The sequence below is a fragment of the Anolis sagrei genome, chromosome 5, assembly GCF_037176765.1.
Source record: "Anolis sagrei isolate rAnoSag1 chromosome 5, rAnoSag1.mat, whole genome shotgun sequence".
NCBI classification, from domain to species: Eukaryota; Metazoa; Chordata; class Lepidosauria; order Squamata; family Dactyloidae; genus Anolis; species Anolis sagrei.
Genome location: NC_090025.1, coordinates 39473869 through 39501240, shown reverse-complemented (window position 1 = coordinate 39501240; position 27372 = coordinate 39473869). Strand labels below are relative to the sequence as shown.

General features: G+C 38.2%; 1 protein-coding gene across 3 annotated transcripts in view; it reads right to left on the bottom strand.

Annotated features, from left to right (window-relative positions):
• Positions 1–1052: 1052 nt before the first annotated feature.
• Positions 1053–27372, bottom strand: part of JADE1 (jade family PHD finger 1) — an 84172-nt gene continuing 57852 nt past the window's right edge. For all 3 annotated transcript variants that reach the window (XM_060778941.2, XM_067468677.1, XM_060778942.2), the window contains 8 exons: positions 26951–27108; positions 23986–24173; positions 22159–22370; positions 18593–18760; positions 17328–17444; positions 12552–13082; positions 11665–11782; positions 1053–5688 (listed from right to left, as the gene is read on the bottom strand). In XM_060778941.2, the coding sequence (XP_060634924.2) occupies positions 4793–5688; positions 11665–11782; positions 12552–13082; positions 17328–17444; positions 18593–18760; positions 22159–22370; positions 23986–24173; positions 26951–27108 (2388 nt within the window). In that variant the 3' untranslated portion in view covers positions 1053–4792. The remainder of the gene's footprint in view (positions 5689–11664; positions 11783–12551; positions 13083–17327; positions 17445–18592; positions 18761–22158; positions 22371–23985; positions 24174–26950; positions 27109–27372) is intronic.

Sequence of the window (27372 nt, the reverse complement as noted above, 5' to 3'; positions counted from 1 at the left end):
CACAAGTTGGAATTGCTGTCTGTTAGAGTAGTCAAACTGGAGTCCTTGAGTCAAACCAATAGTTGTTTTTAGGAGAGAACACCGAGTTGTTGCTCCTTTCGCGGACAAAAGGAATTAAGGCTCCAAGCCCCGCTGCCTGGCTTTATTAGGAGTAGATGGGCGGGGCTGGAGTCCCTAATTAGGAAAAGCTTTCAAGAAAGATCCGAGTCAGCTGCGTGGACGCAGGGAAATACCACAGGTGTGGATTTCACAGTACCACGCAGAAGAAGAATTTTTAGTTTAATTGAAGAATATCACAGATGTTCAAAGAAGGAAAAATTGAACAGAGATGTAAAAAATTCCCAACAAAACAAATGCTGTATTTCATTAGACAATAGTCACACTTTCCCTCCTCTTTTTATAAAGGAGTGAGGAAAGTGCAACTATTACACCAAAGGTGCCTTTTTTGTATTAAAACAATAACTATTTATTAAAATCCTTCCACTTGGCCACCCAATCACACAACCACTCACACGCCCATCCACCCGCCATTCCTGGAAGGGGGTGGCTAAATGGATGGATGGGCAAGTGAGTGGATGGGCACCTGTTTACAGCAAGGAGGCAGTCTAAATCAAGGGTGTGACTATTATGTGAAGGATCATAAAATATTGAAATTGGACTCGGGGGGGGGGGGGGGGTACAACTATTATGTGATGAAATACATTATACTAAAAAAAAAGAGCATTAAGAGAAAAAATATGGAGCCTTGAGTAACTACACTGCAATAAGTGTGAGAAGAGGATGGGATACCCATGGATTCAGGACATTTGAGAGAAAAGGGGCTTGCAACAGAGAAAAAGAGGAATCCTCAGCATTGGACTGGAAAACCTCTCAAGGAGGAAAATCAAGAAGGAAATGCCAGGCCCTTTGGTTGGCCTGCACATGTAAGAACTCTAGGAGAAGGGATCCAAGGACTAGAGCGCAGCCCAGAGCTCTGAGAGACAAGTCAGAATATCTGCTCCAATGGAATCTTGGGGAATTTAAAGCACAGATGCCAGACCATTACACTGAAGTGTATTGCAAAATGTACAGCATTTATTCACATACAGACAAAGGCACAATTCTACTAAATATTTTAACAAAAAATACAGCAATCTTCAACTAGGTCTTTATAAATACTTCAAAAAGGGAGGAAAATAAATACAGGATTGGGCCATGTAATATAAAATAGTCATCTCTACATATACTTTATTTCTGATTCTATTTTTTTTTCATCATGCACCTGTTTTCAAATTTGAGCAAAATGGACACCAAAGCTAGGCACATAGTGAAAAATCCTCTATACAAGGTTTTACAAATGTAATGACAGATTTTTTTTCAATTTTTTTGTAAATTAAGATTTGTACATATGAGACATGTATTCAGTTATAGATTGGTATGGGTATGTGTGTTTCTGCCTCTCTGCAGAACCTAACAAGATAGCAGTCTAATCAACATTACAAAAGTGTTTTATTGGCCTCCATTTCAATGTAGTGCACCAATTATAATCAAAGGATTTCTTGGGCAGTCTGCATAAGGAAAAGGTGAAGCTTAACAAGAAATACCAACTGTTTCCATATCAACAAAATGAATGCAATAGCAGGTAACAATTACTTTATTTATAATTCTTCATTTACTGGTTCTAAGTATGGTGTGAAACTCATACAGTTATACTGTAAGTTTCCCTACTTTTGCAATCAGAAGGTGTGGGGGAAAGCACTACTTATTTTTCCTCTTTTTTTAAGTTTTTGGTTCAGCATTATTCAAAATATCAGAAAGCTTATTAACCTAAATATGGTGGGGAGCAAAACAGATAAGGCAATTCTTTCTGCACAAATGCTATCATTCCTAATAGTGCAAATGTTATCTGGTACTTCTTTTAAAATTAGTTGTAACATTGAATAATGTTCTCTTAGAATCATACATATTTTATTCTTTCTATGGCTTGATGAACAACTCCCTACAGGGCAGGCTAACCAATATTTCATCCAACTCTCACCTGAAAAACCTACTTATTGAAAAGTGAATTAATCACATCCCTCTTTTCCTATGTTTAACAAGAACACATCTGCTTGCAAAGCAGCAGACCTGGCCAACAAACCTGAAAAATATAAGTAGTTTAATCAGAAGCAATAAAGCCTTATAAAACTACCTCTCACATATCAATCATTTCCTAGCCTAAAGTGGTGTCAGTATATTAATCACATTTAGAACTGAAGCTCCAGTCTCAACCTGATTGTTTATTCTATCCTCCAGACCAAAAAACTATGCATGGACTAGAATGAGAATAAATTGGGAGATGATGGTGGAGAGACTATTCAGTGAGAGTTTCCCTCACAAAGAAAGACATGAAGTAGCCTCTGCTTAAACAGATGTCTGTGCGTGCACCAGAACCCCAAGGTATAAACAGCTACTGGAGAGGGTCTATTACAGGTGCTTTAAAGCTCAGATTCTCTACAGTTCAGAAGTCTGAACAGTCTACTGAGCTACACTCTCTTTCCTTTCTTTCCTCACTTTATCCTCACACATAAACTTTATACTAGGTCATAAAAACTGGGTCTCCTTTCAGTTTTCTGGTCTGTACTAATCATAATTTGACATCTGAATCCTCAAACCAAAAGCCAAATCTCTTAAAACCGCAATCAACCACTTCAAATTATGATTTATGACTCTAGTTTGGAAAATGTTGGTTCTGGTACAAACACTGAAAGAAAAGCCTAAAGCAAAGGGAGAGATGGGAGCACTACATCTGATTTCACTAATCCCAAAGCTTTGTTTTCTCAAGACTGCTCTGAAGGAAATGGGGGTGAATTTTGATGGCTACTTCCCAAATGATATGTTCATTGCTCTTAATAATATCTATAATTCTTAGGTTCACACATTACATTTCTCCAACCCAGAATAAGGACTGCTTCCAACTTAGGGGGAAAAAATTACTGTTTAGCCTCCCCCAATATACTTGTGTTCTTGATCATTCAGTGATTTGCATAGCAAGATGGAACAACAACAATCCAGTTCTCAGCTGCAATCCCTGGAAGACGAGTCAAATTGCAACATTAGTTATCTAGATATAAATCCACCTATTGTTGGAGAAGGGACTACAACAAAACTATAGTAAGTGACTGGATGCTGATGAATTATAGGAGGGCTGACTATTTTTTTAAAAAAAGCTACTGCTGCTAAAACTTTTAACTAGGTTATGTCTGTTTCTATATCCAAGTTGAGTCCCAAAAGGTTACAGCAGCCTAAAACTTAGGCTGTCACATGTATGATAGATGCACTCTCCTGGGTGCAAAATATAGACTCTTAATTTTCTGTTCACATTATTGCTGATGGCTTACTCTCTCTAGTTATTGCAGATTTTCTCTTTACAAAAGATGTAGTTAGAACACAAGCTCCTTTTTTGTCAAATCTAATCCATAGCATGAAATCATGTTGTTAAATTGGCTTGAATGTAAAGCGCTTCTTACATCTTATTGCCTTTCCATTTTATTCAAAAAAATATACATATATATTTATTACATCCTTCTTTTTGTATTTAAATTAACCCTTGTGTCAGACGTTTGCATATCCCAACACATTCCATTAGTGCACATTGGGAAAGGTTACTGGCTAGTGCCTTTAGAAATGTGGGCATATCATCATGGCAAATTTCAACCCGTCTACCTGTCATGACTTCTCCCAAGGAAGCCTGGGTATATTAGCAAGTTTGATGTTAAGTACTAATACTTTAGTTGGGGGGTGGAATATCTTACTCATCACAGAATTACAGCTCCTAGGTTGATGAGTGAGGCAGGGGAATTGAATAAAGGAAGGGCACCAAGACAGCAAAACCTACTCATATTTGCAATACAGATGTGCTTGGTCTTTCCCACTTGAATTGTCATATTTCAAATGGTCAGGTGCCAGCAGAATACACCACTTGAAAGAACCTACTTTCTGTTTCACAAGAAGAAAAATACTTTAAGACACAAATGCCCTCCAAACTTGAAGGGCTGTTTTCATCCATTTGTCATTTGGGTCCATCCAAAATAGCACTGTGTGTGGGTCACTGGTTTCCGATTTGTTTTTGTTTTTTTCCTTTTTACTAGGGACAGCTTGAACCTATCCCTTCAGGTATCTAGTAGTCATAGTATTGTCGTATCTGCTTGATGGGCTTTGTATGACAATTCTTTAGGGGTTTCTCACTGTTTTCAGCTACCACCCCACACCCCTTGAATTCCAGAAGAAAAAAATGGCAGACTACTTGGACTTAGTCCTTAAACAGCCTGATCAAAGTGACAATTTTAATGGGTTAAGCAGTGCAGGATGGTTATAACCACCATATTTAATTCATTATCCTCTTGTATACTAATTGCTTGTGCTTTTCAAGGACGAAGAGGACAATTCTCAGTGCTATCCACCTAAACCAGGTCTCCCCAAGCCAAAATCTACCCCCATTAAGTGTTTCGTTTTTATATCATTTTTATTAGTGTTAAGCCTATTGGATAAATTGGAGTAGCCATGTCATTTTCTCAAACAATTCCTTGGCGACAATTGCAACTAAAGATGACTCAAGGCTCACAAACACGAGGATGGGCACGGGGCTCTCAGTCAAGTGCACGTAAACATCGTTCTACAGCCCAGGGAAAACAGGTCCATTGTTGACTGATTTTTTAGCCATGTCTAACAATCCTCTTCCTTGACTCACCAACAAATAACGTAAGAGTGGAGCTTTTTTGTCCAGGCTTGGGCTTCACTGATTCCAGTGCTGCTACTGTATGTCACTTTCCAGTCAGGAGGCAAGGATGCTTCTCCTAATAATGTCTGTCCTTCTGGGAATAGTGCTGTTGGAAGCAAGCCTTTGCTGCCTGCATTTTTTCTCTGCCATCTCAGTTTCTGAATCACTCATCTCCGCATCAGGCGCATACCCGTCATTCTCACTATCCATCTTTAGGTTGCTTTTTGCCCTGTCTTTAGGGGAAGCTTGGCCCAGGACCGAGTAAGAGTAGTTAGATGTTTGGTGGCATGCCTCTTCCTGACCCTCTCCTTGCGGTTGTCTCTCCCCTTTCTTTGGAATTCGGAATCCTCCCCAGTTTTTCACAGGGCTTCTGGGTGTTGTAGGCACTTTAACCGGAGTTGGGTTATAGTTTATTTTGAAAAAGGATCCATTACATTTAGGCACCATATCCCTCCGGATTCCAGGCGCTGACCTCCCACTCGGGTGGTTCACAGCCCTTTTGTTGTCTAATTGTCGCTGAGACAGATCGTTGGATCTCAGGGGTTTGTGGTTGTGTTTGGGAGGTTTTTCCTTCAGTCCAATTTGCATCACATCGCAATGGGAATGATTGTCTCTCCTCTTCCTGTGGTCTGCTGTAACAACGCCATTCTTCTGTTTTGCTAATCCAGCTTGTGCTTCTTCAAAGGACTTTTCGAAGCTGAAAAAGCTACCACTAAGGCTTTCCCTTTGGCTGGTCTGCTTGAGTAAGGGTTTATCATTATGCCCAGAGCTCCTCCTCATTCGCTCCCTCTTCTGTGTTTTTTTCATAGAGTGATTCAATGACATGCCCATTTGCTTTCTGAAAAAAGCAGAATGCCACTTCAAATCTTCTATCTTAGGTGCATCAGGACCAAGGGGTGAGCTGTTGAAGAGCACCATGTTTTCCATGGAAGAAAAGGAAGATGGCATGCCTGGAAAGACACAAATAAATGTGTTATGTGAAGCAGGTTTATGATGGCAGCTGAGCTTAATGTCCAAATTTTACAATTTCTGAAAGCGCTAAGTTAGATCTAGATTTAGTTGGACTTGAATCCTCTTAATTTCAGTAGCTATTGATAATGACTCTCATGCCCTCTAGATGCCAAAAGGATCTCTAAGTTCAATTAAGTGATGCTACATCAATCCTCTAAAAAGTATAGTAAAACATAAATATAAAGGTTTTCTTTAGGATAGTGAAAATGATAGTCAAACCAATATATTTCATAATGGAAACTAAAGGCCACCAGTTTCATAACCCAGAGAACAAGTGGCAATAAGATGCTTGCTCCAATGTTTTCAAAAGCTGGCAGATTTTTTACTAAAGTTTTTCTGGTCTTTTGAAAAGAAAACAATGTTTTCCTGTTAAATACATGGTCTTTTATATCAGGAATTGATTGATGTCTTTCTATTTAGCTACATAGAGAATAACTGGGAATATTCACAAATATCATCTGAGGATCACCTGGGAAGGAATCCCACTGGAGCATTGCAGCACACCCAAATACCTGGGAGTTACACTGGACCGTGCTCTGACCTACAAGAAGCACTGCCTGAACATCAAATAAAAAGTGGGTGCTAGAAACAATACCATACAAAAGCTGACTGGCACAACCTGCGGATCACAACCAGACACAGTGAAGACATCTGCCCTTGAGCTATGCTACTCTGCTGCTGAGTACGCATGCCCGCTAAAACAGTGGATGTGGCTCTTAATAAAGGTGCTGAACAGACTGTGCTCTGGCACCACGAGATGCAGAGCCAACCTTAAGAAATGGGGCTACAAAGTGGAATCCACAACATGCGAGTGTGGAGAAGAGCAAACCACAGACCACCTGCCGCAATGCAACCTGAGCCCTGCTACATGCACAATGGAGGACCTCCTTGCGGCAACACCAGAGGCACTCCAAGTGGCCAGCTACTGGTCAAAGGACATTTAATCAACTACTAAACTTGCAAATTCTGTGTTTTGTCTGTTAGGCTTTTTTTGTTTTGTTTTGTTTTTTGTTAAAAATGTAATACAAATGTCTGGTTGCTGATGACACGATAAATAAATAAATAAATAAATCTTAAAAATCAAACATGAAGGTTAGAGTATTCAGCCTGTGTGTATATATATTATGCCTGGGAATTCTTTCATTTAATAGTATTATTGAATTTATAAAAAAAAATCCAACTGCAACACCAGAAACATTGGTGTAGACATTAATATCCTACTTAAACCATCAGTCAAAGGTAAGCAATCTGTGATGCTCAAATACTTATGATTAAACCCATTTAAACAGAAAATGTATGGGATCTCATGCTGCCACTTGAACTTAAGTCCATTAATTTAACATAAACACGCTTCTGGCTGCACTTTTTAAATGTGCAGCAGGAGCCTTGTTTATTTCAGTTGCATAAGATTAACCGCATATTTGATTTTTACACAGAAACATATGGGAATTTCCAGTACTGAAGTGCAACTGAATTATCTTTGTTTTGTCAAAATGAAGTTCCAGTAAAATTAATGGGATTTGGCCAAAAAAAAAAAAATCTGAACCTTTAAAGATATTTTTTTAGAGCTAAAACATCAAGTTAATATTTTCACTCTGTTCAGATAATATTAACCATATGCAGCTGTAAACTGCAGATCTTCTTTTTTACCTTGTTCTGCTTTTCAACCAAGAGCCAGTGTGATATAGTGGTTTCAGTGTCAGACTATGACTCAAAACCAGGGTTCATATTGTCAGACTCATTAAGAGACCTACAATGCACCCTACACTACTGGAGAAGTTCTAGTGCTTAGCCGGTATTGCAACACCTGATAGCCGCCAGGAAGTAGCAGCCAGCAATGAAAGGACCAAGGCATGGACATCTCTGGCCTATCCTCTGTTCAGATATCAGCCAGTGTGCCAATGCCTTAAATCAAGAAATGGCTTCTTAAGATCCACAGAGGTACTCTACTCGCAGGAACACCTAGAATCATAGAATCATAGAATCAAAGAGTTGGAAGAGACCTCATGGGCCATCCAGCAAGTGAGAGTCCAAAAGTGGCAGGCTAAAATTCAAAAGCTCAACCAGCGGTTGATATCGGATGAGAAACTCCCCCCTGGGCACACAGAAGGCTGGGCGACTTGGAAGGCACTGAACAGACTGTGCTCTGCCACCACGAGATGCAGAGCTAACCTTAAGAAATGGGACTTCAAAGTGGAGTCCACGACATGCAAGTGTAAGAAGAGCAAACCACAGACAACCTATTATAATGCAACCTGAGCCCTGCCACATGCACAATTGAGGACCTTTTCACAGCGACGCCAGAGGCACTCTCAAGTGGCCAGCTTCTGGTCAAAGGTCATTTAGTGTAATGCCAAGTTTTTTCTATACATTAAAACTGTACCCTCAATTTGCTTCTAACATGATAAATAAATATTGTCAGTCAGATATAGAAACCCACTGGGTGACCTTGGGCAAACTACACACTCTACCTCAAATGAAGACAAAGGTAAACTAAATAAATCCAGACAAGAAAACCCTGTGATGTGTTTCCCTCTGAATCACCATAAATCATAAATAGCTTGAAGACAGATCAACATTTCGGTCACACTTGTGTTCTAAAAGTAGATTAAGTTTACAGTATAGACAAGATTATAATTAACACTCATACAGAGAAAATCAATTAGGATGTGAAAACCCTACATACGTAAGTTTGCTTATTGAGTAATTCTTTGATTTTCACCAATACTGAAACTATGTTATCAAACCCATCAAATGTATATACAGGAGCTCTGCTGACCTGGTTTTGTGCCCTGACTTAAAACTGCAAAAACCTGGAAAGAGGATCAAGGACTTGGCAAGACTTGATACATGGTGGGATTTGCTTCACTAGTGAGAACCTGGTATGAAACTATGGTCTAGTTCTCATGCCCTATGCCTAGCTGTACAAAAGAGTAGTTCCAAGGTTAACAGGTGGTCAGGTTTCATGCTACAACTAGAGCTAAATCATAGTACACACACAACATCTCGCAGAGCAGAGGAACCTGTATCTAGTCTCAAAATGGAATTAAGTCTCACTGCATGGTTGTTGCAACCATACCACAGATTAAGTATGGAGCCAATATTATGAAATAGGGCTTTGAGACTACTACATTGAGGTAACTGATTAATGATTGGAACGAGAAGGTCATCCAGCTGTTGCAGTTTCCTGATTGATGGGTGTTTGCCTGCCTTTGAAGAATACACATTTACAAATCAGCTATTTCTTTGTCTTTCCAAGCACATTCAGACTGGCAAGTCAATTTTTTTAATGTTCAATTTCATTTTTTAATATCTTCAAAGCAATTTTAATTCATTTTTAACAACTCCTGCTCAGATTTTCCCGCAACGGTGTTTGATGAATTCTGGCTATGGTTAGGAGAGTTAAGTTGCCAACTATTTATAAGAGAAGTATAGCGAACAAGTATTATTTTATAACATGTATGACCCTGCTTATGAATAAAAAAAAAATCTTCCAGATGATTGCAAACTGGAGAGGGCAAGAGCATAAAAAATCAATGCTTCATCATATAGAAATAGCAAAGATTAAATAAATTGTAGAATATATATACATTGTCCCAAAGTATTGATTTTCATACAGAATAATTCAGTTGTGACAACTGAGATTATTTAGCTTTTGAGACAGTGTGCTCTCTACAAGAGAGTTATGGATTTGGATCAAAGAAATGCAGGGTGGATTTTGAAATCTTTTCCCATTTCTCTTTGTTCTACTAGTCCTTGTTCTGAGTTTAAATTATTGTTTTATATTCTATTGGCTTTATTTGTATATTGTATTATATGTTGATTTTATGTGTTGTTTTAGATACTGTGCCATATGTAAGATGGAGGTGGGGTACAAAAATAAAATTATTATTATTACTAGTAGTAGGAGTAGCTAAACACTAACACAAACAAAATAAAATGTATTTATAGACTAAAGTGATACAAAAACCTCAAGATTTCTCAATCAGGGTTCCCTGGAACTAGGATTCTACTAGAGGTCACCTGGGATGCCATGAGAGATCACGATTGGAAAAATAAAGTTTGTTTCAGCTGTAAACATAATATTTTTTATTCAAGGGTTCAAAAATTAGTTCAGGGTGTCCTTTCAATATAAAAAAACTGATAAAAGATGCTCTAGCTGCACAAAAATAATGCCAGTTCTTAAAGAAAGCCATTTTTAAAAAATAACTATGGGATAGAAATCTCTTTTCAACTAATTAACTAAGTTGCTATTCAACCTATAGGGAAATCTTTATTGGATTTATTTCTAAAAAACAAATTATGCAGGTATGAACAAAATCCGTACTGTTCATATAAACCCAATGTAAAGGGAACATTAATTATTTTGATTTCATAGTTAGAAGGTCAGTTCAACAAGTACGACAGTAAAATGCTTGATTTCAAAAGCTATTACTACACAATTAATTAAGAAAGAGCGGGCTACATTAGACAGATGATTTCATTTAAGCAGCCATTGTTTATATTATCAACAATCTACAAACAACACACTGAAAACACTTCTAGAGTCTTAAGTTAATAAACAAAAGATGTGAATCAAAAGCACAAATCTAATAAAGAATTGAAGCAGGGCATGTGTTTTTAAAAACCTAGATAATGGAAATTAAATATTGTATGAGAAAAATAACTACCATGTAATATTTAGCCCTGCACAAAATCTAAAAATAGAAAGATTTATATTTAGATTTTTAAAAAAGATTAGAAGAGATTAAGTGATTCATGATATGCTTGACATCAAGCGTGTGTAACCTCCAGCCCTCAAGTTAATTTCAAAAGCCTCTACAAACAGGTGGTTCAGTCCTCTGGCCACAACCATCTATTTTTTAACTCAGCAAACTGTAGAATGGACAGAGAAAGGGTGAAAACGAAAGAGGGTGTAAAACCTGTCATTCCATCTATTCTTGGCTTTGGCGTTACCCACCAATGGCATGCAGACTGGGGTTGAGAGTAAGTGATTTACCTGAGATCATCCAAAATGTTTCTATGGCCAAGCAGGGAATCAAACCCTGGTCTCCAGAGTCATCATCCAATGTTTAAATCACTATACCATGCTGGCTCTTCAGATCACCATAATCAACTAACTTGAAGGCACATAACATGCCAGGGACAAAATCTGTGTCACTGGGTGCCAGTTGTTCCATCTTTTCCTGGAAATGTTCCAGGGACCATCAAACTCGATAACACTATACTATGGAATGTGCCCCACAATGGAAATCACCACATAATATATAAAGAGTCATAAATAAGATTGTGCTAACAGCAGGTCTACACCAATTAATCCACCTGAGCTGCAGATATGTTATGGTTTAGAGAGGGGGGAAAGATAACCACAATCCAAACTTACGGAGACAGTTAGCAACAGTCATAGACCTACATATACAATATTTAGAAAACTTGATCTACTATATTTATTATGTTCCCCAAGACCCTCAATAACTCAGAGTAACTCCTTCACAGATTCAGCATTTAGATATTGGATCCTGATCTACACAATGCCACCTATAGAAAGAGGGCTATGGGAAAATGTAAGAAGAAATGGCATTTACTATAGTGCAGTATAACATTTGCTGTTGTTATGTGCCTTCAAACAGACCTGCTTGTGGCAACCCTATCCAAGTCTTGGCAAGATATAATCAGAGGAAGTTTTTCGTTGTCTTCCTCAAGGGTAAGAAAGTTAGGAATTCCCCACAGCCACCCAACTGGTTTTCATCAATGAATGGGGATTTGCACTTCCTGGTTTCCCAGTGTCCTAGTCCAACACTCAAACCACCACACCATTTTGGCTCTTAGTATAAAAACATTACAGATTTTAAATTCCAGACCACTACTATATCAGCACTTTTGCCACACTATGCTCTGAAATAAAGGCAACTCACCTGAGACTCTTTCATGCTCCACAAGATTTGTGTAGTGATTGAATATTTGTTCCTGGACTTTGCATACAGATCTTTTAATTTTTTCCCGTCTGGTCACCATGTAAGTCAGGTTTCGCACCTAAAAAGTACAACACACACACTACACCTGAGGTTCACATAAAGGAAAATCACATTATTTTGAAGTTGCTTTGGAAAAAGAAAAATTTGTTTCCAAACATTACCAAAACAAATCTTCAGAAATTAAAAGAATTCAAAAAAGCAGTTGAATTCTTGAACAAGCAAGTGACATAAAATCTCAACTATAAGGATTTAAAGAGACAAAGCAGCTATTTTAAAAAATGGAGGGAAAGAGATGGTGATTCAGTCTTTCTATGCAAGAAAATGTACCTCCTCTTCGTAAATGTTTGGCTGGCTATGGTTCCTCAACAGGGAAGGTAAGTTGCATTATGCAAGTGCAAAGAGTATCTTTTCTTCCATCACTATAGGCACACATTTTATTAGTCCCTTTTTAATATATATAAATCATTTTATTGTGAAAACCTTTATAATAATACACATTTCATTAGTCCTGGAATTCAAAACTAAAATGTACCTCTCCAGCCACTTACAGTTGCACCTTTGGGCTGTTTCAGACCTTTACCAGGGAGGGGGTGGCAAGAGTGCTATAATGAAGAATCAAGACTTCTGAAGATCCACTGAAGCACAATTCTCTAATTTCTTTGGTACTGACAAAAAAGTCGAGGGAGGGCTTCAAGGTTACACAGAAACCTCTCTCCAGGCCATATGCAGCCTGTGGGCTGCCCGGTTCTCATTCCTGGCATCAACCATTTGTTATAGGACAAAGCAAAATCTGTTTTCCATATATACCAAACAATATAGCAACTTACCCTCTCCAAATCCTGCCGGAGGTGGGTGAAAAGCTGTAGTCGCCTGAACAGAACATCCTGTTCCCGTTTGGCTAGATTGTCCTCTTCATCTTTCTTTGGAGTGATCAAAGGTTTGTTGAAATTTGATTTCCTCTTCAACTTCCAATACTGGTAAAGGAATTCTACAGAATCTTCTGGAAGCTGCAAGGCTTTAGCTACCTCTGAAGCATTAACAAAGGCATAGAACTCGTCCTCCAGTTGCTGAAGCTTCTGCTTTCGAACACTGACTCTGTGGGCCTCCTCCTGGTTTTGATCCATACTGTCAAAGGGCTCTATGTGAGCATCAGGAGAACTGTCCTGTGCCCCATTCTCATTTTCCTGGCTGGTGCATTCACTTAGGTTTTCTTCATCTGGCTTCTTGGTGGAACTGTGCTTTGGGCAGTATGACTTAAACTTGACTTCATCATTGTCAGCCAGAATAGTTTTCATCTCCAAACCACGATCAAATGCACAAGTGACATGGAAGGCAGTCCGACAATTTTTCACTGAGCACTAGAAGCAGAAAAAAGAGTGACAAATCTGAAGCACTGAAATGGCATCTGTTTAAAGTAAAATCATTATCACAACAATTATTTCTATGACTTCATTTAAAAAAAAGACAATTACTAATCCTGAGCTTCTTCAAGTACAAAATGAGGTGAGAAAAATTGACAAATAGTATCTTAAGACATCTGAATGAAAATTTGTAGATGTAACAAATTTCTCATTGCAGCTGCATATTTCCAAAATTCACTCCTATTTGTTGAGGTACTTTCCAATATAGTACACAACAAGGGCTTGGGGGAGGAAGCATCAAAAAGCCATCAACAGAAAATAGAAAACCAGTTGATTCATTATATGCACAGTATCCACACAACCTATTATATGAGCAGAAGTACTTTCTTTCTGCACTAGTGTCCCAATACAGACACAGCTCAATAAATAACTGCAAGAGGTGAAAATGACTAGTTAGCCGAATATTCAAAAGTAGTAACAGACACAGTTTGCACAGATTAAACCCACTTGCTTATTCCATGATACCATTGCATTGTCTTTCTTTAAAAAAATATTTTAAAGATGTTTTATCCCACTCCCACCCTCCACCCCTCCCCCTGGACATACAATTTACATGCAATAAACATATAATAAACTAAAGAAATTACATTTGAAATATCAGTCTCAATCTCAATTTTTCAACTCCACATCTTAATACATTATCTAAATAAATCCTAACTGGATCCCACATACTCTTTAATTATCATAACATTTTATATTTTGTCTATATTGTTCAATTTGCAATTTGTTATTTCCACATTTAAATATTTACTTTATAATTGTACCAATTTGTCAGAGTCCACTTTGTTTTATCTTTCCAACCCCTCTCTAAAACAATCTTTAAGTGGAATCTCTTTTTCAGTAGTTTGAACCCTTTATCTTCAATATGACATCAATTCAAATTTGTAACACATGACTATTATGCCTCCTCTTAATATGGGCAAAGCTCACTCTCTGCTCCAAAACTCAAATGAACAAAAACAGTCTATAGTAGTGGCTCTCAACATGTGAATCCCTGGGTGTTTTGGTCTACAACTCCCAGAAATCTCAGCCAGTTAGAATTTGTGGGAGTTGAAGGCCAAAATACCTGGGGACCCACAGGCTGAGAACCACTGGTCTGTAGGGACAATCAGTACTTATTTTTTAATCCACTGCGCTCCACTTATGCATACAGAATTCACTTTCTTAGCATTTGTTTTATGATTCCCCTGGAAGAGGAATGATAAATGAAGGCTAACATAACACTTGAAAAACTGGTCAGATTCACTCTTGAAGTTCTGTCATCTCGCTGATTTGGAAGAAAGAAATGTAAGTGAGGTTAAAGCATAATTTGAAAACACCAAAACTCTTACACATGTTCAGGTCTCTAGTGTAGCTATTTGTAAATCTGTGAAAATAATTCATGCTACTCTCCTATGTACCTATGTTTTTCTCCATTATAGATCTATGTTTTTCTCCATTTTTTTTCATGTCAGGAGCGACTTGAGAAACCGTAGGTCGCTTCTGGTGTGAGTGAATTGGCTGTCTGCAAGGACATTGCTCAGGGGACTCCCAGATGTTTTACCATCCTGTGGGAGGCTTCTCCCATGTCCTCACATAAGAAGCTGGAGCTGGCAGACAGGAGCTCACCCCGCTCCCCAGATTTGAACCACAGACTTTTTGGTCAGCAGTCCTGCCGGCACAAGGGTTGAACTCATTGCGCCACCGGAAGCTCCTTTTCTCCATAAGAGCAATGTCTAATTTTAAGAAAATAAATACAACAGAATAGACTAGGACATTGTCATGCTAGCTCACAATTTAGATAGCAATTCTTTCTTTCAGTTTTATGCATAAAACATTTATTAGTGTTCTAAAATCCAAGCAACACAAAATGATTCCTCTATATTAATAAATATTTTATGCATAAACATGAAAGAATAAACATGAAAGAACAGATAGCTGAACAGGAAGCTAACATGGATTGACTTCTAATATATCACATATATACTAAAGGAGTTTTATTCGAATATAAAGTTCAGTGGAATAAAGTATAATGGAGCATCACAATGAGGGGAAAAAACACCCTTCACCTAGAAACTGGAAGAGCTCATTAGAAGATGAAGAGAAGTTCTTACATTGTCATAAAGCACTATTATCATAGCAATATACACCAAGCCCTGACAGAACTACAACATTACCGGTCTTAAATTAGAAAGGTTCAGGCTCAAGTATCTAGAAGAAACAATAAAATCTACAAAAAACTATAGATAGAAGAAGAACATGCAGAGAGAAATAAGGAGCAAAGAGAAAAAACAACGACCATGTCAAACTACACAGAGAAGCCATTGAAATCCACAAGCATGTGGACAATTTCAACAGAAAGGAGGAAACCATGAAAATGAACAAAATCTGGCTACCAGTATTTTTTAAAAAACTCGAAAACCAGGACAGAAAATAAACAGCAACACTTAAAAAGCAGGGGATTTCCAGACAATAACCGATCAGGGCCAGGTAACACCTCTTAACAAAGGATTCCCCACGGCAGCAATCAGCCAGGCTTTGAAGCTGCAAGGCCATTAAATGCTAATCAAGGTAGCCAATTGAAACATTCACAGTTGCCTCATGCAAACAAGAGTTCTTTTTCCCACCCTAGACATTCCACAGGTATATAAACCTTACCTGCCTAGTTTCCAACAGACTGCTCAATCTCTGAGGATGCCTGCCATAGATTTTGGCAAAACATCAGGAGATAATGCTTCTGGAACATGGCCATACAGCCCAGAAAACTCACAATAACCCAAAGAGAAAAAAGTCAGTTCTAGGTAGAAGCTGCAAACAAGATAGTTGTGCCCCCAAACGACCAATCACATTCACATGTCGTTTTCCCAGCCTATCTCTGAAGGAGATAATGGAAGAAACTCAAGATTTCCTTATTCTTTCCAAGCTACACAGCCACAGCATCAGCAGCCTCAAAATCCACTTTCATATTATCGTTCAAAGGCACAGAGACAAGTAACTGACCACATTCAAAACCAGTATCACCTCATCTCATCTATGTTGCCATTGCTGTTTATGCTACCATTTTTAAAAATCTCAATACTGTGCTGTAAAACATGGTAATTGAAGAGAGTACGTTTGTTTTTGTTCCTGTTCATAAGCAAGAAATTTTAAAGGGGGGGAAGGAACAGTAAAAGAGAAGGGATTGAAGACAGTAACAAACATGAAGATATACCAAAAATAAATGAAATGAGTGGGGACAGCTATTTTAAGCAAAGCAACACCATTTGCGGAAAGAAACCAAGGCATGGAACATTAATCTGCGACAAATAAAATAATTATAGACAGAAAAGAGAAAAGGGCTGCGGTATAGGAGGATATAAACAACACATCTGGAAACCACATCACCATACATAGTGGCTGCAATCCAACACCCCCCTCAGTAGACGATAAATATCCTCATGCAGATAAATGGCATGTCACACTATGCAGTTCCCATGCGGAATAGCAACATTGTACAACCTTGTCAATGATTAGATGCCACAGTACAAAAGTGAAATGCACAACCTTAACCCAAACTTTCTACTACCATGAACCACCCATGAAAGATTGTTACCACTTGGGACACAGAGTGTCCAATGATTACTGCTAGATGCCTCTCCCAGCACATAAACAGAACAAGATAGTGGTCCCACAATATAAGGCATTTTGTGTTCTGCAGTTTACAGAACGTTTTGGCATTGATCTGTTGTCGCTACATACAATTTGAATAAACAGGGTGTTTATGTATGGGAAAGAGCACAGAATTCAAGAGGGTTTTCCACATTGCCTACTCATGTCCACTTGTCGTGCCAGTTTAGAACTAGCGATCTCTCATCATGAGGCCATAAAGGTTGCAACTAGTACATGCTCTTCGTGCAGGTGACAAAGGAAAGTGTGTAGGACAGAGGTCTTGGAGAGATGGAAGATGCAGCCCAACAGCTCTACAGTTTCAGAAAAGGTCCCATTATATGGACATACATTTTTTAATGGGATAATTCATAAAATCAAAAAGCAAACAATGAGTATTTCTAATTAATAGCATTACAAAATACCTAACCTGACAACACCAGGAATATATGCTAGCACACTATAAAACAGTTAATGAAAATAATTTTACCAAGGTGAACCTCACTACACGAGCATTTGGAGGGGAGGGAATCTTTAGTAAACACTCAGGTAACATACCTGTATGGATGCTCCGATCTTCTCATTGCAAAGACTGCATATCAGTGCCCACCTGCTGCTTGGTATATGGGAGACCTTGGTGATTGGCTCCATCTTTTCTGGGCTGCCAATGCTCACCTAAATTCATTGAATAAATACACAAAGCACACATTAACATAAAGCAAGCAGTGAACAAAGAAAGGGGGAAACAACCATACTGAGTTAACTATGAAGAAAAATGCTTAACTGTGTTTCCAAAAGTTCATCTTTATCTATCCAACAACACAGCTACTTTAAGGACAAGAAATCCATTGTTTTATTTTTACCCCTCCCAAGGAGCACAGAGGGGTAAGCTAGGCAGTGAAATATTAACTTTCCACCACAGCCCTGAGTCAGAGTCACTAGTGAACAGGTCTTAATCTAAATTGTCTTCTCATCTGCCGAACTACATTAATTTTATTCTGAATTCTGTTTGTAGCAATTGCTTCCGCATTTACAGGGACTGGCATCTGACCACCCTCCTGTTTGCTGCAGGATCTTCTGGGATTAAGGTACTGTCTGGATGAGCCCTACAGAATGCACTGAATCAATAGTTTCTCTTAATCTGACTTTCTCTGAAATCTTTTTGCTTTAGGTGAAAAGCTCTGTGAACTGCTATATGAACATTAAACTCATTTCTTCCCAAGGAATGTTCTGCGCTTTTTCCAGGACAGGCTTGTTTGCTTTGTCAGAATATCAGAAGAGCCCCCCACCCCCCAAGGGCATGTTCCTGCCTTTATAACAGGGGTGCGCAACTTAAGACCCACAGGCCACTTGAGGCTCCCAATCAGGTTTTTTATACCCCTCAATGCTCTAGTGAATCCCACTATGGGTCAAAATGACCCATAAATCACCTACCTCATGTAAAGGTGTTGTACCTTTACTCACTCTCACACAAAAAAGTCATCAATCAATTAGTTGTGAACACACCAGACAAGAAATGAAGTGGATATTCTTTGCTAAGAATGTGCAGCTCTTGAAGTCCTCCCTTCCACCACTTAGAAGTCTCACGATGTATCCAAACCACATGATGGTAAAATAATTTACTCCTTTCCTGAAGTTTTCTTATTTCACATTCAGTACAGGCAGGGGAACATTTTTCCCAACTGGTTCAGCTCCCCTGATGTCCTTGCTGCTACTGTCTATTGCATTTCCACATGTCACCTCTTGTTATAAAACATGATTCAATAAGGAAGGACTCTCCATTCAAAGCACAGATAGACAAATCTGATTTCCTGAATACTCACCTCTGGAATCCAGAGGGCACAACTAACGTGAACCCACTTCGTCCCGCTACGGGTTGGTTTCATGGCTCCACCTTTCTTGGGACATAATAAACATTTTGGCTGAACACCAAGAGCGCAGGTTCGGCACAGCCAGCTGCCTTCTGGGACTTTGAGGATGCCATAGCAAGCCTGTTGTTTCATAAGATACAATGAAAATCAGGGAAGGAAAAAAAGGCTGGTTGTTAAAAACATTATCATTAAAAAGACACTTCATTTGCACAACAGTTTTGTTAATACTTCAATAGCATACAGAATAGTTATTACAATCATCTCATCCATTCTATCTACAAATGTTTGATGTAGGTCACATTACAAACACGGACCGGAGCTGAGAATGGTTAGAACAGATCAATTCAGGGAAAAGATGAAATGGACAACTGGAATGGCCCTAGTCTACAATCTTGGATCGTGTGATTATGTTTATATGAAGTGGTTTCAATTCTATTTCCTATGTCTAAATATTGTTTATCTTATGTTTAATTGTCTTATAGTTTAATATGTATGTTAGGCATTGAATCTGGCCAAATTATTATGTTGTAAACCGCTTTGAGTCCCGTCCCCCCGTCCCCTACCAGGGGTGTAAAAAGCGTTATATAAATACAGCGAATAAATAAATAAACAAATAAACAAATAAATAAAAGGTGATCGAGGAAGGAACTGAATTAGAGTATTTAAAGGTAAAAAGGTAAAGTTTTTCCCCAACATTAAGTCTAGTCGTGTCTGACTCTTGAGGTTGGTGCTCATCTCTATTTCTAAGATGAAGGGCCAGTGTTGTCTGTAGACACCTCCTAGGTCATGTGGCCAGCATGACTTCACGGAGCGCCATTACCTTTCTGTCAGAGTAGTACCTATTGATCCACTCACATTTGCATGTTTTTTTTTTTGAACTGCTATGTTGGTAGAAGTTGAGGCTAACAGCGGGAGCTCACTCCACTCCCCGGATTCAAACCACCAACCTCTTGGTCAGCAAGTTCAGCAGCTAAGCAGTTTAACCCTCTGCGCCACCGGGGGCTCCTTTAGACATTTAAAACAGAATAAAACTAAAAATAAGGAATATTCATTTGGTGTAGCAGGAGGAACTATGCCTTAAAAGAATCCCACAGCCATATGTCTCTTTAACTTTGCTCTCTAATAGGGAGGGAAGGAGGAAAGGACTTGTTTAAAGGATTGCCACAACAAGAATTGCTACAGGTGATATCGGTGACACCTTTCAAGCATAGTGTAGCATGATATGATCATTGGTAAAGTGCTTTCTGAGTGGTCAGGACTCCAAGTGACTAAGAGATTTCAGGGATCCGCTTCTCTATGCTATCATATGGACCCAGTTAGAAAATTAATCTAATGCATGAGCCATCATGTAATCTGGCAAAGCCATGTATGACATCAACTCCAACCATCACCACAGACTGCAGATGACTAGTCATGCAGAATACATTTTTAGTAGCAATGCCACCTTTAAGTAACCCTGAAGCTAATTCCAGTCCAATCTTCCCTTTGCTGACATAGTTGGTTAGGATTGTCCCTCTTTGTAGCATGACTACCAAACATTGATTTTGCATTACTCGGCAAACAGAGACTGTGCTAATGTCTTGAACAGACCGGAACAGTTCTTCCAGACATGAGCAAGTCCTACTTTAGAAAAAAGGGGAAAGAACCAAAGAGGGACAATCTTAAAACCGGCTATGTCAGCAAGGGGAATCCTGGTGGGTTAATCATTATCTCACCTGGACTTGAGCCACAACTTTGAAACTGAAATAAGAACAGGATATATTTATATCTTCGTCCACCTGAAAGATGAGAAGGCGAAAGCAAAAAATAGAGAGGGTGTTCCAAAAGCAGAAATGATACTACTCAGGGCACTGGCTCAACTTTTGTCCCAAGGAAAGGGTGACCACATCTGTGGCACTGTCATTGCTTCCTTCAGCAGGCACAGGGTCCATCTGGAAACTTTTAGTTTGTTTTGACAGTTTTTAACTTTGTATGGTTCAGTGTAATGAATGTTATAGGAATAGTTGCCAGTATATCAAGTGGATGCCTTTTAAAATAAACCAAATAACGTAATTTTCACTACTGTAGACACATTTATATGCCTTTGGATACAAAACCTAAAAAGTACCCCTTAATTGCTTATCAGACATTACTGGCAAAAAGACAAGCTCCAAGAAATGGCAGAATAAATAGCAGCAAGCACTGGACTCCCTCAACAGGAAATAGCCAACCACAAAATGCTGATGTATTAAAAATAGTCATCTACATTTTGTTCTGCTCTCAAAGCACTTATCATTGTAGGCTCTGCTGTAATACCTCAGACGCCTACAGTAAAGTATAAAACAAATGCTTGTTATGCATATAGACAAGAGAAGTAACTGATGATCTTTATAAAGGGAAAAAGAATGAGAAAGAGAAACAAATGAGAAAGAATAATTAGGAAATATGTGCAAAGACAATCGGAATGGCCATGGCGTACGCGTTTTGGATCATGTGATTTTAATATTTTAAAATGCTTTGTCTTAATGTTTAAATGTTTTTATGTCTTATGTTTAATTGTTTTAATGATTTTAATTTATAGTTATATGTTAGTGTTTAGTTATTATGATTTTTTCTCTCTACATGTATGTTAGAATTGAATTTTTGCCATGACTATGTTGTGTAAACCATCTTGGATCCCCCCCCCCTTCCCCCACTGCCCAGGGTGAGAAAGACAATATATAAATATAGTAAATAAATAAATCTAAATAAATAAACAGAACCAATTTCTTTTAAGATGTATTGATGTATTAATCTTTCTATGAGTGTGAAGCCTCTTTGAACATTTTAATTTAAATATGAACAGCAATGATGCAATTCATATACCGTATATTAAAAAAACACTTAGATATGCCATGCTTAACTTGTTGAAGTGTGAGAATAATTTTCCATCAACCTTAACCAGGATGGTCAAAGCCCATTAAGGTTGGTGATGATGGTCTATGTAGTCCAATGTGAAACAGGGAATTCTTTATGGATTAGAACTCCCATAGCGTCCCAGTTATATCTTGTATGACCCTGGATGACTCTGCAGGTTGTAGTCCACACACAAGTAGCTTTTCTAAGAACTGATCTAATCCTGGAGTTAAACATGTTGGAACATGCTGCCCATTTGTTAAGAAATGTACGAGTAGATCAGCTCAGGAAGAGTGGATCTATAGGAAAGGCCTACAAGAAAAAATGCACCCAATCTTATGGATTTCCAAAGAAAAGGAATGTGCAAGTGCCAAAAAGGTGTGGCCCTCTGTTTTTGGAAATCACTTGCCCCAATTTATAAACATGAGAAGCAGAGAGAAGCTTCCAACAGGCAGCCACCAATAAATTGTCCAAATTACCAAAGAAATCTCCTTCCAACATAATCTCTTTCACTTCTACAAATGTATTTCATCTAAGATCCTTATACTGGTAATGTTTAAAATCATCACTGTCTACTCTTTGCGATGGAGAAATCCAGACAAAGTAGTCTCAATATTAATTATGGTTTAATCTGTCTGCTGTACCTGATGAACACAAATATTGCATTTGTCACAGAACACCATCTCATTGCCATCTTCACCATCTGGAGACTGGCAAACATCGCAAACCACATCCTCATCATACTCGATTCCAAGTCCTTCTTCAGTCTCAATGGCATGATTCATGTTGTCATAGCATCGCTGTTCAAATTCTTCCATGATTCTCTCCATGGTGTATTCATCCAGCTCAGGCATCCCTGGGAAATCAATCCAATTAACATTTCTTTTTTTAAAAAAACCAATTTATTTATCTATTTAAGTTATGTCTTGCCATTTTCTTTCTATAGGGTACAACGCGGCTGCCAATTACGACATAAAGGCAATGGTGGCTACAGATTCCTGTGCCAATTTTATGTCAGGATTAGAAACTCTGGCTTTCCAGAGGTTCTGGGCCTACAAATTCCATCAGCCATGCCCTATTTGATTTAGCAAGGAATTACGGGAGTCTCAATCCAAAATATCAGGTGGGCACAGCCTCATAATTTTGGAATTACATTAAACTGCCCAGGGCATAAATGCATTCTTAGCTGCTGTACCCAGGAATATCTTCTCTATCGTATACCAACATGAATCAAGGAACAGGAAAGGCACTGCCGACTAATTCAAGCAGAGAAGTCTGCCATGGCAGAGCACTTGATGAACCAACCTGGATACAGCATATTACTGGAATGCTGGAGCACTCTAAAAATCACCATGTCAGACTACACAGAGAAGCAATTGAAAACCACAAGCATGTGGACAATTTCAACAAAAAGGAGGAAACCATGAAAATGAACAAAATCTGGCTACAAGTAGTTAAAAAAAACTCTAAAATCAGGACAGTAAATAAAGAAGACCACTCAAAAGACAGGGGAATTCCTGACATGAAACAATCAAGGCCAATTTCACCCAACCATCAACATGTGCTTAGAACATTCCACAAGAATTTCACTATCTTGACACACATACATAATCCCCATATAGGCCAGCATCTTTTAGGTAACATATACAGATATAACTAGATATTAAATCTATTTAGGTACTTTTTTGAACCTAGTGGAAGGAGATAGCCAGCATGCATTCCCCCATTCTATCCCAGCATGCAACAGTCACTGGGCTGCTAGGCACAACTACATCTCCATAGCTATTGACTTGCTTGCAGGTATAGCTAGGCTCTTTCTACATGCTCTTGAGGAGGAATTGACAGCCTTATGATGAAGGCAGGGCGGATAATAATGGAAAGATAAGGCGGATAATAATGTTTTATTATTTCATTATTGTTCCTTTGTCTCTATGCTAAGTAACAACCAGGTTGAACTCAGGGAAACCCAAACTGTCTATCAGTGACCAAGTGATAAAGCTGTATTTGGCAGATCCCTGGCTATTGTTAACAGCAGCCTTCACTGAGCATGCCATCATTTTTGTCGTGTCGGGGGTATTTCATAAATTTAATAAATTAGCCTATTAATTCATTTCAGCATAATCTGGAATTTGTTTCTCAGACAGGTTTCCCTTTTTCTTACTTTTCAATCAAGTCCTAGGAATCATATCTTTGGGGAGGGGGGATAGCTGTTACACTGCCACTTTCTGTCTACTGATCATCACATCACATCTATTACTCCTTCCCAATAAACATAAAAATATACAACTTGTTTGGATGCACTCCTTTACACACACACACACACACACACACCGGCCACTTCTTTTTCTCCTGAATGTACAACCATGTACAAGACAAAGAGGTAGATGTAATATTATGACCATTTGGCCTGTTCTCCAACACTTCTCTCAAAACTCCACCCAAAGCTCACTGCATTTGAATGTTTCACTTACCCATTTCTTTGAATTCTTCATTGGCCAGTTCCAACCATGCTACATCCATGTAATTAAGGTCATACCGACATACACTCTCAGCCAAAGTTCGGATGTCGACATACCCAAGCTCAGGGGGCTCAGAACCCGAGGAAAGGATATATTTCCGAGGTCTGGTAAATATGACTGCTTTTGTCTCAGACACAACTCTGAAAGTATAGCAAATAGAAGGTGTTAATTATATTAGAATTTAATTCTCTTGAAGGCTATGAAACCTCTTATGTAATTACTGTCCAAGATTTCACAAAGACCATCTCATCATCCAATCACACTGACTAAAGTGATATGACTGCATAACAAATGTATGCATTTAATACTCCACTTTTCTCTCAACAGGACCCAAGGCAGTTTATCACAAAATAAAAATATGCACTTTTATTATTTATTGAAAGTATTTATACTCTGCCTTTCTTTTCCAGAATGTGAATAAGATTTCAATATGTTTAAAATTATATCAACTTTCAATAAGCAAAATTCTAAAGTATTTATTAAATGGTTTAAAGTAATAAAATTCCAAAAATATTATTAAAATGCAAAGAAACAGAATATTAACATTGTAGAGAGAAAGTTATTTAGTCTTCAGGGCTTATCAAAATATTCATCTCGTTGCCTATGTGTTAATGCATTTATAAACTGGGATGCTGCAAGTTTGTCAGGCTGTATGGTCATGTTCCAGAAGCATTCTCTACTGACATTTTGCCTGCATCTATGGCAGGCATCCTCAAGGGTTGTGAGGTCTCAATGTTCCTGGAACATGGCCATACAGCACAAAAAAACTTATAGCAATCCAGTTATTCTGGACATGAAAGCCTTCGACAACACATTTCTAAACTGATAAAGGAATAGCTGAAATGCAACAAATGCAAGCATAGACCATATTTCAATTACTATATGATATATTCACTATGCAACATAAACTTTACGCACAACAACATGGGACCTGTAACTGTCATATGGTGATCCATGAATGGGACCAAAGTACAAAGATGATATTGACTTTAATCTGTGTAGTGAAGGAGGGTATGGTGAGTACATTATGTGTTGTTCTGCTCTCCATCTTCTGCTCTCACTAGCAATCAGCATAAAATTACAAGTATTAAGGGGCCCCTACAAAACACAGCACAGTTCCACTGCAGCAAAATAACCCATGCACTGAGGATTTCCATGAACTTAAGAAAATGTCTTCTGACATACAAAAAATGCCTCAAATGGTGCAAGAAACCTGAATCAGAGTATGAAAGGCATTCACAGGCTTCCAATTATGTCCAACAGATGACTGTACTGCCTATGTGCAGTGCTGCCTATGAGAGCAGGTGGAAAATTCTCAGCACATGTGTGCTATGCATTTTGTACTTGACATTAATAAATTTGCCACAAACCACAAAGATCAGCACTAAAACTTTTATCAGTAAAATACTGAGAAAGCAGGAAATCTAACCCTCTTTCCACTCAGTCATCTAGGAAACCCATAATTGTAACATTCTAAAAGGAATCAGAAACCTACATAAACAATGAAATAGGCATAACAGTGTAAAAATATGAAGACAGAAAATACATGCAGCAAACTCGGCATATTTACATTTCAACATTGTTTTAAAATGTTTATAAACTACTCTTCCTATCTGTATCTAAAGTAATGAGTCAGATGTACTCTGTTCCGTGTGTGTAGACTATTTGAATGTGGACAAAATCAAGTTTAGAAGGCAGACAATATAGCACATTCAATATAAATGATGCAACCATAGATCTGCTCCATAACTTAAGACCACACCTTCAAATCTGCATGCCAACATGAATTTAGTCTTCAGTAACATGAAGAAATTGTGGGACAATCAAGTTCAAAACAAGGGATGGAGATAACAGTTATCTGGAATTTTTTACAAGAAAAAATTACAACTGTACAATGGGAAAATTCCTGCTATTGTCACTTGTTCTTGGTGGAATTTATAGTTTAGGGAAAGAATTCTGAGCCAAAGGGCGCAGGCTACTTAAAGCTTGTAAAAGGAGGTAATAGGGAGGGCGGTAGTCTATTAAAGCCACCTGAGTTATCAATTAGAACAAGTAAAGTAAAATTTAGCTAGTATGATAAAGGTGAAAATGCTAGGAAACCATGAAATTTTGGGAATAATAACTTTATTCTTATATCCCGGCACCATCTAGCTGAAGGGACTCGGGGCAGCTTACAGATGGCACAAAGTGTCTAAAAACAAACATAAAACTGAGCACAATATACAATACAATAAAATAAAACATTTGCACATATAAAACATGCATAGATAAAAAGTTTTCATGACTTTAAAAAAATTGCATACTTGTGAGTTCTGATGCTGAGAATAATAATTATGTAATTATTATTAATTATTAATATTCTGCTTTTTCTCTCCATAAGGAGACTCAAAGCAGCTAACATTAAAAGCATTGCAATATAATACAATACAATACAGGGCAGAAATTAAGATTTTTAGTTTTACTTAATAACAAGAAGATGACTTAGTGTTTCTATAGATGCCTTTCAAGTAGGTAGATGGGAGATCAGTTTTAATACTTTTTAGGTTTTTTTATCCTATTTAAAAAATAGAGAGAGAAAGAAAGAAGGGAGTAAGGGGCAGGAATGGTTTTTTTAAAAATTTTATCTTAGTGGGGAAATGTAAGTAAAAGTGGTACAAGGTTGTTCATGTAATACAGATATTCTGTAATACAGATGCAATATTGTAGCTATGTTACCTTTATTGAATTATTAATCGTATAAAAAAATGACTGAAACACACTCCAGAAATCCCTAATCATGTCCTTGAAGATTCTTAGATCCACATGATCACACTAAGAATCAAACTTGAATGGAAATCCAAAATACAGACATCTAGAATTGCTTTAAAAATCAGGCAAATGTATTGGTTGATTTCCAAGCGACTACACCAAACTATACCTGGCTACTGGCTCTGGGATAGTCCCAGGACTGACTGGCACCTGAACCCCCTTCTCCCACTCCTGCCTCCAGGGATCTGCCAACACATAATACTCCTCAGGGTTCAGCTGATATGAATCAGGAAGCTTCATGGCAGTGATCAGGTCAGTTCTGAACACCTGCAGAAGAAACGGAGAGGGAGGGAGGGAGAGAGAGAGAAAGATGAGGCATTGACATTTGATATTTACATTCTTTGCTTCACAGCTCCAGGGTAACCATGGAGTACAGTGCACAACAAGGTCACTGTTTCAACACTAAACTAACACGGCCTATTAAGCCAGACGGTTAACCACATCAGCATGCTGAAACAGAGGTGGAAAGCCCATTACTTGAATCCAGGGCCTAAAGTTCCATCAATTGCCTTCCTTAGTAAACACAATACT